The sequence below is a fragment of the Muntiacus reevesi genome, chromosome 9 (genome assembly GCF_963930625.1).
Source record: "Muntiacus reevesi chromosome 9, mMunRee1.1, whole genome shotgun sequence".
NCBI classification, from domain to species: domain Eukaryota; kingdom Metazoa; phylum Chordata; class Mammalia; order Artiodactyla; family Cervidae; genus Muntiacus; species Muntiacus reevesi.
Genome location: NC_089257.1, coordinates 40304471 through 40319129, shown reverse-complemented (window position 1 = coordinate 40319129; position 14659 = coordinate 40304471). Strand labels below are relative to the sequence as shown.

The window sequence follows — 14659 nt, the reverse complement described above, 5'->3', positions numbered from 1 at the left end:
AAATCAACACAAATACAGAGTAAATTATTCTTTCCATTCTGTTTGTGTGTTAGCTTAATTTTGGACAAGATGTTAATCATTACCATACTCATTTAATTTTCTCTAATGCTCTATGGGTCTATCTTGCTCATGAAATTAAGGCTTCATTCAGAAAGCAAGTCATACCTTACTTACCTTTATTTGTATATATATCCAAAATTCCTGACATCATCAGAATGGAGTGGGATGAAGTAGAAACCAAAATCAAGTGATAATAGGAAAGAAACGTTTGATATAATTTGGATTTTCCTCTGTCTCCATGAATAGGCATGAGATTCCGGAAGAACTTCCGAAGTATGAGGACCTTAAACCACACTGGTGTTAGTCACACAGTCTTCTGCCTGCTGGGCATCCCTGGCCTTGAAGACCACTACATGTAGATTTCCATCCCCTTTGTTATTACCTATGCCACTGCCTTGCTTGGGAACAGCCTGCTCATCTTCATTATCCTCACCAAGCGCAGCCTTCATGAACCCATGTCCTCTTCCTCTGCATGCTGTGCGGAGCAGACCTTGTCCTCTCCACGTGTATAGTACCTCAGGCCTTGGTGATCCTCTGGTTCCATGCTGGAGAGCTCTACCTGGATCGGTGCATTTCTCAGGTATTCTTCCTCTCTTCCGCTTTCATTTACGAGTCTGGGATCTTGCTGGTGATGGCATTTGACTGCTACATTGCCATATGCTACCCTCTGAGATACACCACTGTTCTCACACATACACTGATAGGGAAAATTGGTATATCCATCTTCCTAAGAAGTTATTGTACAGTTTTTCATGTAGTTTCTTCTGAAAAGACTGACCTTTTATAAAAGTAGCATCCTCCCAAACACTGCTTGTAAGCATGTTGTCCTGGCAAAAATTTCCTGCAATGATATCCAACGAAACGCTGGAGAAGGAAATGGCTACCCACTCCAGTATTCTGGTCTGGAGAATTCCATGAACTGCATAGTCCATGGGGTCATGAAGAGTCGGTCACAACTGAGTGATTTTCACACAGAACGTCTGGTTTGATTTTTTTGCCCTAATGTCAACCTTGGTCTTAGATGTTGTGCTAATCTTTGTTTCATATATGCCTATTCTCCCTGCTGTCTTCCACATTCCTCCCAAGATGCTCCTTACAAAGCTCTCAGCACATGTGGCTCCCATACGTGTGTCATCATCCTCCTTTATGGATCTGGGATCTTCTCAGTTCTCATCAGTGGTTTGGATACCACATTCCACTCCATATTTAGAGTCTGTCATCCAACGTCTATATTCTCATTCCACCTACACTAAATCCCACGGTTTATGGGATTAAGACCAAGCAGATTCAGGACTTGGTAGTTCGTTTGCTGTTTCCAAAGCAGATATGACTACAATAATGGAAACTACCCTTGTGCTTTCCTCAGTAATGCTCATCATGCTTTAGGTTAACTTTTGTATCATAATGTGGAGGGGTACAGTGGAAACACTAATCAAATAACTCTGTATCTTGTTGTCATAGAGCAAGTTTATCAGGAATGGGTTAGTAAAAGTTTCTTGCAAAGTCTTTAATAAATCCTTAGATATCACTGCCTGTGGGGTCTTAGTTCACTTTCTTATACATGGAATTCATAACTAGATTAGTTCACCTCCCTACTCCTAGGCTGGAGGTTAGATTGTAATGACCTGGAAACTGACCTTTCTTGGGTAATTGTTAAACTCTTATTTACTAGGGTATTTTATGCTTTGAATGGCTGCACCTCTTTTATTCCTCTCATTCAGACATTTTCCTGCCATTTGCCCCTATGTTGTAGGTGCCATCATATTTTTGCTTTTTAGACAATTATAAAATTCATATATATCTTAAAATTCATATATAGTCACTGTTAACGTAATGTTGCCATAAATAATGAGTGTATGTTAAGTAAATCTTTATCTTTTTAAAACATTAAACAGAGCAAATGTTTACTAATTCTTACATTTTATTTATATTACCAACTGTTTGGAAGAAAATATTCAACATGAGAGCAAATACAGTACAAACATGTAAGAGCACCCCGAGCAAGCATAGGTAAAAGCACACTGACATACGTGGTGGTGTAGCCACGGGGCAGAGTCGGAAGACCCTAAGCTCGCCTGCTTCCATGGGCAATCCAAAACTGCAACCACTGACAGAACAGCTATCAATGAAAATGACCCTAAGACGAGCAGAACAGCATCTCCACAACTAAAGATGGAAAGAAAGAACCACAACAAGATGGGTAGTGGTTCCGGTGTCTCCTGCATTGCAGGTGGATTCTTCACCATTGAGCAGCCAGGAAAGCCCAGGAGAAGGAGAGGGTAGGACAAATTGAAAGAGTAGCATTGACATGTATGCACCACCATTTGTAAACTAGATAGCTAGTGGGATGCAGCTGTATAACAGAGGGAGTTCAGCGTGGTGCCCTGTGACAACCTAGAGGAGTGGGACAGGGAGGAGTGGGAGGGAGGCTCAAGAGGGAAGGGATATGTGTAAACTTGACTGAACCTCGGAAGTTCCTGAGAAATACTGCCTCTAGATGGGTGGTTGAATATTCTGAAGAGAAAAGCCAGATTAGAGAAAAGGTCAGGCATACCTGAAAAGGCAGTCAGCTCTTAAATATGATGTGAAAATGGTTTTTAACAGTCACTGCCTGAGACCTAACTCATCCTACCAGGAACAACAGAGAGAGAGAGAGAGAGGGAGAGAGAGGGGGAGAGAGAGAGAGAGAAAAGGATCTCAGAGCCCGACTGCAATCATGATACAACAGGAGGAAGTTATCTCATCATGGTCCTTTCTCTTCATAGGATGGCCCTAGAGTCACACAGTGGCGGAAACCCCTACTTCTGGTCTGTTTGTGTGCCCCTGAGTTTATCTGTGAGACTCAGGGTGTGGAGGCGGCTCTTGATTGGCATGCCAGCTTTATGGCAGCCACAGCTGAGCTCTTAGTGCTAGAGCAGTGTCGCTGTGTCACCCCATAAACCTCCCTGATGTCCGCAGTGCTGGTAGAGGAGACCTTACAGGGCAGGCTTTCCTTCACTTTCTGCCAATTCTGAGCACCATTTAATTGGACACCGTCCCTCTTTTTTCACCTTGAGACAATCTTCAATATGTTTTCATTTATATGAAGATTGATTTCCTTTAGAGTCAGTCCTCTTTTGAATGATGTCAGTATCTTTTTTATGATTACTACCTCTTTTTTTTTAATCAATCCTGTAGACAAAATCTCTTCTCCTCAAAGTTATCTTCTCTCTTTCTGGACTTACCACTCTGAGGAAGCTCATATCCTGTCAATTCTGGATATAAAATCAATAGATACAGGTCAAATACTTAACAAACCCTATAAGTGCAGACATCACCCATTCAACACCAACAAAATTTGGTATTGTCACTTCTTCCCCAACTGCCTTTTTCTGCACACTCCCCTGTGACAGCAGCTTCCATACTTCCACCCAGATCTCTGCCACTACATCAAAATCTGAAACAGAATATTCACCAACCTTCAACCACACACCTTCCAAACTTTTGTTTATTTTTTTCAGCTCTAATAGCTCTTAGACAAACTATGCTTCAGCATCCATTTCACCCAGTTCCATTCCCTTTATTTTCCCAGGGACACCTACTATTTTAAGTGGCATTACTATGGTGGCTCCTGTGTAGCATCTACAGCGCTTTGAACCAGTAGCACTTTCTCATATTTGCTTCCTGCATATCCCTACAGACAGGAATTCAACCACAGCTTTTTCTGCATGTGGATTTTCTGGCCATATAAGTTCACCTGGACAAACAATTTCTCTTTCTTTCAAAGGGCTCCTAAGTCTCCCTACTTCAATTTTGTGGTCCCATCTTGGAAAAGATCATCTCAACCGACTCTCCCACTCCATTTCCATTCCTGACCGTGACTGTCCACCATCAGATGAGAGATCGACCTTGAATACCACTGATTCTACCAGGAAAGAAAACCGTCACCTCCCTACCACTGCCCCCTTCAGATAGAGATGCACCTCCTCACATGTGGGGAAAGACAGAAAGTTGAGAGTGCTTCTATACCATCCCTCTCTCTTGTCTTCTTTAAGTCTTGTCTTTTCAACTGCAGCACCTCCCTCTGCTCCCACACGTCTCCCCCTGTGCAGAGCCACCTCCCTCCTCCTCAGTGCAGTCCTCGCCTCAGCATTTGCTGTAGTCATTGAACCCTCCAGATCCATGGCACAGCATCCCACCTACACGGATAACAAAGTCCACACTTCCTTTCTGCTAGTGAGTAAGCTAACTTCACCATCCCCACTGTCTCTCCTTTATTTTCTCCTGTAAGTCACACAGGACTTGGTGACACAGCTGGTCAGAACCAAGAATGATTCATTTCTGAACAACGAGGATCCATTTTCAGAGGAGCACAAAACACAAAACAATGAATGCTTGAAGGAGAAGTAAATTCTCAAGAAAAGAGAATGTTTTTCTACATGGGATTGATAGGCTTTGAAAAACAGGAAATCAAGACACCCAGTTGGTAAGATCCATCCCCTACCACAAATGAAAAGACACCCTTCCTTAAATTAAAGAGTTGTATTTCAATTTATTTCATTTGTTTTATTTAAACAAGATACATAGTTCAATAGATAGGGCTTGGATATTAGTAATAAATGCGACCATGGACTACACTGATTTATAATTTTATTTCATAAATATGCTATTTGACTAAACAAATCATGCTTGAATTTTGCCCAAAAAAGCCACCAATGATATACCCAGAACTTATAATCAAGTAGATAATTGTCGAAGATATACAATCTAAAAGCAGAAATATTTCCAGTTCAATATAATTTCCATTCAAGGTATTCCCATCCCACTTCAGAAAAAACAACCCGTCATATTGATACACCAAGCTGAAAGGACAAAGGAAATTAGTATCGATATAGATGAATAAAATAGACACTGTTCCTTTTTCTCAGAATATCCTTCAATGCATTGCTTGTCCTGGGCTCTGTGATCAGCCTTGATTGTCCATCCAGCAAAGAGAGTCCTCGAGGTTAACCTCCGTGCAGAACCCTGTGAGCACTGAGTTCTTCCTTCCAGGTCCAGTTGCACACCATCGTTCCCCACGTTGGGAGGGTTGGCATGTCTCCCGGTGTTCCATGTTCCCTGGGCCCTGTGATGCTCTCCACCTCCACCTGTTTCACTGCGTGGGGTGTCCAGTTCAGTTCAGTTCAGTAGCTCAGTCATGTCCTAGTCTTTGCGTACCTGAAAACAAATCAAACAGAGACTGCCTTTAGCAGAAACGGCTTTGAAAAAACCTCTCCCAGAAAATACCCAGTAGCCCGAGAGTCCAGGCATGAGTTCTTACTGACAAAGCAGCTGAAACCAGCCAAGATGCTTCCTCAGTAGAAGCAGACCGTGTGCAGAAAGCTCCTTCCTGTTTTCTCCTCCGCTGCCTGGAGCAGCTCGGCCAGACAACTTTGCGTGTCGTCTGCCTGCTGGAGACCCTGGCAGAGCTCACAGATGATGGAGGCTCCAAGGCTGGCCGCCTCCAGGGTGTCGTCTATGTCCACGTTGACGACCGGCACCAGCTGCCAGGTCTCCTGATCCCTGGCACAGAGGTCGGCCACCACCCGGTTATAGGCTCTCTCCCCACAGGTGAAGATGATGTCAAAGGCATCTGGGCACTCTTGAAACCTTTCTGGGCCAGGCTTGATTCTCTCATTTCTCTTCAGGATGTGTAAGATTCCATTCCTTTTGTAGTGCTTTTGGTCTTTCGAGGAGAGGTCGCTGTGCATCTTCTTATAGGACGTGGAGAAGTCATAGAGCACGGGTGGGTTGCGTGCCCCTCCTGGGAGCCTCACATGGGATCCGGCTCCAAAAGACCTGACACGGAACCCGTTCTTCCTGAGGATGCGGTGGGCTTCCATGCTCCTGTTGACATTGCTCATGCAGACCACAGCCACCCTGAGCGGGGAGGAGGGCATGGCGGCAGCCTCTTGGGACTCCAGCTGGACAGGAGGACTTCAGGGTCTGAGCGGGACTCTGAAGGCCAGGGAGATGACCGGCTGGGTCCAGTTTGTAATGAGCATTTGAATCACGGAAGAGAGAAGGCCTTTATATGGAGGCATGGGCCCAAAGTGGGCGGAGACCTCTTGATTGGTGATTGGCTTAACTCTTGAGTGGATTTAGATAGTGGACCCAATGGGGTGACCAGAACACTCCAGTGATCCAATCACCCAATTTGACGGCCAAGTGGTGCCCATCCGGCTCCCTTGCCACCCCGGAGTCCTTTGCCAGGTACAGTTAACCCTGTATGTGCCTGTGTATATGAGGCTAAGTTTTGTAATTCAATCACCTGAATGTCTGCTCTACACCCTGGTCTGGCTCCCAGGTTGGAGTGGTTTTTAGTCTCCACTTCGTCCTCTGGGTGACATTTGCAAGGGGCTACTAAGCATATCAGACTTTTCCAGACTATTTTAATTTTGTCATCATTCTCTCTAGTGACCTGAGAACAAGCATGTGGAAAGTATGTTTGAAGTTTTCAAATTTATACAGTTAATTCATTATATATATATAATTGTAGTAGTTTTTTTCATATTTATTTCCCTCAGTTGATAATCTAGAACTGTTGTATTGTTAAATTACAGGGGAAGGACATAACTTTGGCCATAAATAGTAACAAGATTCACCAGTGTACAAAGCAACTGTTTGGAAAACGTCCCTCCTGTTAGTGTGGCAGGAGATTCAAGAACACACATATCCTGCATTTGATTTTCTTGAATTCATGATGCTTCTCCAGGGACTCAAGGCACTACCATGGTTTTCCCATGTTTTCAAGTACAGCTCTGTCTGAACACTCTATACTGAAATATAGTCATTTTAAATTCCATTTCTTTTGTCTATTTGCAGAGCTGACATACCAAGGATATAGACCTAAAAATTATGAACCATACATCAAACAGCAAGGAGACACAGTCTTGTCCCTTCAAAATGCTTCAGGAGAAGCATCCATTTAGAAACTCACAGATTTTATGTCTCTGTGCCTCTGTCAATTGTAGTGATTGTCACATTGAAGGAGTCCTACCTCAGTGAACACACTTGATCTTCTCCAGGTATGAATCCCAAAGCCTGGACATTAACATTGACCCAGAATGTGGGGAAAGGTAACTGTAGATCCCAGGCCACTAAATTGGACAATCTGGGAGTGGAGCCCAGAGATCCAGTGAAAGCCCTTCAGACGATTGCAATGTACACCAACATTTGAGAACAACTGACTCAAAGCAGGGGTTTCTGAGCCTCGATTGGAACTTGGAAGCCGGGAGAATTTGTTCAAGCAGGGCATCAAGAATACAAGGGAAGCAGGACATCAAAAGAGAAATATATTGTCAAAGGAATTCCAGGCATAGATGAAGAGGTAGTCAGAAGCTACACACAGCATGAAATTTTGTTAGAGTAGTGACCCAAACCTAAAAGGGTCTAACAAACCTTGTATAGCAAGATCTTGGGCTCAAAGTGAAACAGAACAGGACCTTGTGGTCTTTCACATTATGTCCTCTGTCTGCCTTTGTCTGTGAAAAAAAAAGTAGCTAAAGAAGAAGCTTAATCAGTGAAGCAAGAGAATGCAGAAATAAAGGAAAACAGTCCATCTAGCAAAACTAAATAATAATAGTTTAATCATTAAGTATCGAAACATCTACTTCTTCCACATTAACTACAGTAAAGCCTTTGACTGTGTGGATCACAGCAAACTGTGGAAAATTCCTAAAGTGATGGGAATACCACACCACCTACTGTCTCCTGAGAAACCTGTATGCAGGTCAAGAAGCAACAGTTAGAGCCAGACATGGAACTAGTTCCGAATAGCGAAAGGGGTATGTCAAGGCTGTCAAGTGTCACCCTGCTTATTTAGCTTCTATGAAGAGTACGTCATGAGAAATGCCAAAGCGGATAAAACACAAGCTGGAATCAAGGTTGCCTGGGGAAATATCGATACCCTCAGATATGCTGATGACACCACCATTATGGCAGAAAGCAAAGAGGAATTAAAGAGCCTCTTGATGAAGGTGAAAGAGGAGAGTGAAAAAGCTGGCTTACGATTCAGCATTCAAAAAACCATCATCATGGCATCCAGTCGCATCACTCCATGGCAAATAGATGGGGAAACAATGAAAACAGTGAGAGCCTTTATTTTCTTGGGCTCCAGAATCACTGCAGATGTTGACTGCAGCCATGAAATTAAAAGACACTTACTCCTTGGAAGGAAAGTATGACCAACCTAGATAGCATATCAAAAAGCAGAGTCATTACTTTGCCAAGAAAGATTCGTCTACTCAAAGCTATGGTTTTTTTCAATATTCATGTGTGGATAAGATAGTTGAACTATAAAGAAAGCTGAGTACAGAGAATTGATGCTTTTGACCTGTAGTGTTGGAGAAGACTCTTGAGAGTCCCTTGAACTGCAAGGAGAGCCAACCAGTCCATCCTAAAGGAGATCAGTCCTGAATATTCATTGGAAGGACTGATGCTGAAGCTGAAACTCCAATACTTTGACCACCTGAAGCGAAGAGCTGACTCATTTGAAAAGACCCTGATGCTGGGAAAGATTGAGGGCAGGAGGTGAAGGGGACTACAGAGGATGAGATGGTTGGGTGGCATCACCGACTCAATGGACATGGGTTTGAGTGGACTCCGGGAGTTGGTGATGGGCAGGGAAGCCTGGCGTGCTGCGGTTCATGGGATCACAAACAGTCAGATGTGACTGAGCAACTGAACTGAACTGAACTTTGAGAAAATACACAGGAATTCATGATATATATTTACCTTTGGAGCTCTGAAAAATCTACTTCAAAGCTTTGAAAGCCCAGGTTTTCAACTTTAACAGTAATTTCTTGTTCAACCTTCTCAGTTGAAGGACAGTCAGTTGAAAGAGAAACTCTCATGTTAGGATGTCACCCAGTATAGAGTTGGAATACCACAGTGAGTAGAAATACAAGAAAATTAATGTTTTCATGCAATTAAAATGTTTCCCTACTTGTTTGAGGCCCCAAATGAAGAATTTCTGAAACAACATAGATATACCAATGGATGCACCAGCATACCAATATATAATTTTTTTTTCTAATTTTACCTTCCACATTAAACACGGTCATTTTGTACAGGGAATTAGTCTAAATTGACCACAAGTATTCAGAATTATTTTTTTCTGTCAGCTTTCTCCTCAGCTTCCTTAGTTCCAAAAACTCTAATCCCTGAAAAGATCCTTGAGACACTAAAGTGGGTTCTAGCCCATAGTTCAGATTTTAACCTCAGAAATAAGCCCAGATCTGGCTGGAAGACAGTCTTGGAGTAAAAGAATGAGGAACAGTAGCCACTGTATGTTACTGTTTATGGTCCCTCAGATCTGAATGATAAGTGGCCACCTGAGAAAATAACATCTTTGGGCATGAGGAGGCTTGGGTTTCCTCTACCTGAATCTATGTTTCCCAAAGGGAAAAGGGTGGGGGGTGGGTTGTGGAGAATAAATTAAGAGTATGGGATTAACAGATACAGACTACTATACAGAACTTAGATAAGCAACAAAAATTTATTATATGGCACAGGGAACTATATTCAATAACTTGAAATAACTCAAAACAGAAAATGATCTGTAAACATGTATATGTATGTATACAACTGCCTCACTTTGCTGTACACCTGAAAACTTACACAATATTGTAAATCAACCAGACTTCAATTTTTTTTTCATTTATTTTTATTAGTTGGAGGCTAATTACTTCACAGCATTGCAGTGGATTTTGTCATACATTGACATGAATCAGCCATGGATTTACATGTATTCCCCATCCCGATCCCCCCTCCCACCTCCCTCTCCCCCCGATTCCTCTGGGTCTTCCCAGTGCACCAGGCCCGAGCACTTGTCTCATGCATCCCACCTGGGCTGGTGATCTGTTTCACTTTAGATAATATACATGCTGTTCTCTCGAAACATCAAACCCTCGCCTTCTCCCACAGAGTCCGAAAGTCAATTTTTTTGAAGCTGTTTTTTCCTATAGCCAGTAAATTTTGAATGTAATAAGTGTCTTTATTATTACTCCCCCCCCCCCCATTTTTTAAAGTCTATTCTGGAAAAAGTATATTGCCCTCAGAGTTCTTATGTCTTTCTGTAATTACCCCTACAAAAAAAATCCATATTCTCCAGACACTTTTTTATATGAAGTCAGTGCAATATTAATATTGCTGTGGACGAATAGTTTATGTCCAAATAACTTCAAGAACGCAGGCTGCGGTTTATGCCTCAAGTACTTTGGGACATCAGTGAATTGAAATTTTTTAAAGCTACATTTGCTCATGTGAATTCTTTGAATTTCTTACAGAGTTTTATAGTGCAGTTGTTTGACTTTTCACAGTTAATAGTTGTCTCAAGATAAGGGTCCAATTTTATTGTTTTGGATGTTGCTATCCAGTCTTCCCAAAACTATTGAAGAGAGACTATCACTTCCCCATTGTGTGTTCTTGGCACCCTTGCTAAAGATGAGTACCTGCCAGTGCCATACTGTAGCTTTGCTATTTATTTTGAAATCAGGAAGTGTTATGTCTCCAGTTGTGTTCTTCTCACTCAGTATTGTTTGGCTATTCAGGGTCTTTTCAGGTTTCATATGAATTTTAGGGTTATTTTTCTATTTCTATTTAAAATGGCTATGGAAAAACCTCAAACAAATATTCTAATAATACATCTAATTCAAGTAGAGAATAATAATAACTAAAACCTACAGTTATCAGAAGGAAAGAAATCATAAAGATCAGATGCAAAATACATGAAATAGAAATTTAAAAGAAACAATAGAAAAAATCAATAAACTTAAAGATGGTTCTTTGAGAAAATAAATAAAACTGATAAATCTTTAGCCAGATCCATCAAGAAAAAAACAGGGAGAGGGTTCAAGTCAATAAAAGTGGAAAATAAAAATGAGGAAGTAACAACTGACATCACAGAAATACAAAGAACCATAAGAGACTGCTACAAACCAGTATATGCCAATAAAATGGACAACCTAGAAGAAATGGACACATTCTTAAAAAGGTACAATCTCCCAAGACTGAAACAGGAAGAAATAGAATATGTGAACAGACCGATTATAAGTACTACAACTGAGTCTGCAATTTAAAAATTCCCAGCAAACAGAAGTCCAGGACCAGAAGGATTCACAGGCAAATTCTATCAAACATTTAAATAAGAGCTTGTACCTATTCTTCTTAAACTATTCCAAAAAATTGCAGAGGAAGAAACATTTCCAAACTCAGTCTACGAGGCCACCATCACCCTGAACCAAAACCAGACAAAGATATCACAAAAGCAAAGAAAATTACAGGCCAATATCACTGATGAACATAAATGCAAAAATTCTCAACAAAATACTATCAAATCAATCAATCCAGCAAAACATTAATAGGATCACACACCATGATCAAGTAGAACTTATCCCAGGGATTAACATAGGAAGAAGACTCTTTGACATACAATATCTTTTTGAAACCATCTCCTAGAGTATGAAAATGAAAGCAAAAATCAATAAATGGGACCTACCTAAGCTCAAAGGGTTTCCCTGGTGGCTAAAACGGTAAAGCATCTGTCTGCAAGGCTGGAGACCTAGGTTCGATCCCTGGGTCGGGAAGACCCCCTGGAGAAGGAAATGGCAACCCACTCCAGTACTCTTGCCTGGAAAACCCCATGGACAGAGGAGCCTGGTAGGCTACAGTTCATGGGGTTGCAAACAGTCGGACACGACTGAGCGACTTTACCTTACCTTAACTAAGCTCAAAACCTTCTTCATGGCAAAGAAAACCATAGATAAAATAAAAAGACAACACACACAATGGGAGAAAATATTTGCAAATGAAGTTACCCACAAGGGATTAACCTTCAAAACATAAAAACAGCTCATACAGCTCAACATGAAAAATAAAAAATAAAAAAATAGGCAAAAGATCTAAATGAACATTTCTCCAAAGAAGACATACAGATGACCCCAAAGCACAAGAAAACATGCTCAATATTGCTGATTATTAGAGAAATGCAAGTCAAAACTACAATGAGGTATCACCTTATATCAGTCAGAATGACCATCCTCAAAAAGTTTACAAACAGTAAATGCTGGAAGGAGTGTGGAGGAAAGGGAACCCTCCTACATGGTTGGTAGGAATGTAAATTGGTATAGCCACTATGGAGAATAGCATGGAGATTCCTAAAGAAACTAAAAATAGAGCTACCACATGATCCAGCCATCCCACTACTGTGCATATATCCAGAGAAAACCATAATCTGAAAGGATACATGCACCCCAGTGTTTATTGCAGTACTGTTTACAATAGTCAAGACATGGAAGCAACCTAAATGTCCATGAACAGAGGACTGGATAAAGAAGATGTGGGACATATATACAGTGGAAGATTGAAAGTGAAAAGTGAAAGTGAAGTCGCTCGTGTCCGACTCTTTGCGACCCGTGGACTGTAGCCCACCAGGCTCCTCCATCCATGGGATTCTCCAGGCAAGAGTACTGGTGTGGGTTGCCATTTCCTTCTCCAGGACATATAGAGCTTATATATATTAATAGGCCACATATACACATATGCAAACATTCATTTTCTTTTTTTTTTTTTTCTTTTAGCATTTTATTTTTTTCTTTTTTTTTTCCAGTAGGTTTTATCATACATTGATATGAATCAGCCATAGAGTTACACGTATTCCCCATCCCGATCCCCCATCCCACCTCCCTCTCCCCCCGATTCCTCTGGGTCTTCCCAGTGCACCAGGCCCGAGCACTTGACTCATGCATCCCACCTGGGCTGGTAATCTGTTTCACCATAGATAATATACATGCTGTTCTTTTGAAACATCCCACCCTCACCTTCTCTCACAGAGTTCAAAAGTCTGTTCTGTACTTCTGTGTCTCTTTTTCTGTTTTGCATATAGGGTTATTGTTACCATCTTTCTAAATTCCATATATATGTGTTAGTATACTGTAATGTTCTTTATCTTTCTGGCTTACTTCACTCTGTATAATGGGCTCCAGTTTCATCCATCTCATTAGAACTGATTCAAATGAATTCTTTTTAATGGCTGTGTAATATTCCATGGTGTATATGTACCACAGCTTCCTTATCCATTTGTTTGCTGATGGGCATCTAGGTTGCTTCCATGTCCTGGCTATTATAAACAGTGCTGCAATGAACATTGGGGTGCACGTGTCTCTTTCAGATCTGGTTTCCTCGGTGTGGATGCCCAGAATTGGTATTGCTGGGTCATATGGCAGTCATTCATTTTCTACTAACAAGCAACATCATTTCTTAGAAAAATACCTTTTTACAGAGCTTGGGCAGAGAAAGTACAAGATGACCCTGGAATCGCTTGCTACGCCTTAAAGTAGGGAAGTGCTCAGAGAAGGATGGGGACACGACCCAAGGACACAGGGGTCCGCCTAGAGGAGCTGTCAAACTCAGGGCTAAGAACTGGGCAGATGGAGGGGAAGATGCTTTCCAGAAACTGCTTAGAAGGGGCACAGATCATATGTAATTAACTGTGACATTTCAAAGACAACAGTCCTCCTCCATCTCACTTTCCCACTGTTGAGAAACAAAGGAATACCCATGGAGCAAATGGGAGGGGAGGACCTACCTTCTCTGTCCCCAGGCTGGCAGTGGTGGGACCAGCCCTGGATTCAGACTGGGGGTATCAACACCAGAAGGAAAAATCAGAGGATATGGACTTCCTTGGTGGTCCAGTGGTTAAGACTCCGCACTTCCAATGCAGGGTGCCTGGGTTCTATTCCCAGTCAGGGAACCGGATCCCGCATGCCACAACTAAAGATCCTGCACATGGCCACAAAGATCCTGAGTGCTTCAGCTAAGACCCAGCATGACCAAATAATAATAATAAATACAATACTTAAGGAAAAAGAAGAGGATGATCTCAGGAAGCAAAACACACAGAAGGGAGGGTTTTTAACCACCAGAGGACTCGGGTAAACCAGAAGGACCCTCAACTCTGGGGCAGCTGATCACATCCATCTCCTTCTGTAACAACTGCCCCACGCTCACAGCACAGACGCGGACCACTGGCCAGCACCACCAGCCCGCTCAGCTCTGCAGTGCCTGCCTAGATGTTGGGGGAAGGGTGACAAAGGGGGACCACAGCTCGTCCAGATGTTTGTATAAGCCTCAAATCTCCTCCTCACAAACTCACACACCTCTAGGAGTCCCCTGAATCATGGACCTGGGACGGGACTTTTTCTCCTCTGTTTAGGAACACGGGCCAGGGCAATGCACAGACTTCAGGACTGTGGAAGGCAGAGAGTTTTAATTACGTTCCTCTTTGCATCTCCAATGGGCTTCCCTGGTGGCCCAGATGGTAAAGAGTCTGCCGGCAACGTGGGAGACCCGGGTTCGATCTCTGGGTTGGAAAGATCCACTGGAGAAGGGAATGGCTACCCACTCCAGTATTCTTGCCTGGAGAATCCCATGAATAGAGGAGCCTAGTGGTCTACAGTCCATGAGATCACAAAAGTCAGACACAACTGAGCGCCTAACACACACAAACACACTCGCAGCGTCAATAAGGCACATGGCTGGTATCAGAGGAATCATCAGCTTTCCCCAGGTTTCACCTTCC

The 14659-nt window shown here is 42.3% G+C and overlaps 1 protein-coding gene, 1 non-coding gene and 1 pseudogene across 2 annotated transcripts; 2 read left to right on the top strand and 1 right to left on the bottom strand.

Annotated features, from left to right (window-relative positions):
- Positions 1 to 335: 335 nt before the first annotated feature.
- LOC136175766 (olfactory receptor 52B4-like) lies at positions 336 to 1390 on the top strand (annotated as a pseudogene).
- A 4003-nt stretch (positions 1391 to 5393) lies between these two features.
- Positions 5394 to 5978, bottom strand: LOC136175022 (RNA polymerase II subunit A C-terminal domain phosphatase SSU72 like protein 3-like). Its single transcript, XM_065945319.1, has one exon. The coding sequence runs from the start codon at positions 5976 to 5978 to the stop codon at positions 5394 to 5396; it is 585 nt and encodes a 194-aa protein (XP_065801391.1).
- Positions 5979 to 13758: 7780 nt separating this feature from the next.
- Positions 13759 to 13831, top strand: TRNAG-UCC (transfer RNA glycine (anticodon UCC)). Its single transcript has one exon. It is a non-coding gene; the product is annotated as a tRNA-Gly (tRNA).
- The last annotated feature ends 828 nt before the right edge of the window (positions 13832 to 14659 follow it).

Excerpts from the sequence above, each read along its gene's own strand:
- LOC136175022 (XM_065945319.1), bottom strand. The coding sequence starts at position 5,978 with ATGCCCTCCTCCCCGCTCAGGGTGGCTGTGGTCTGCATGAGCAATGTC.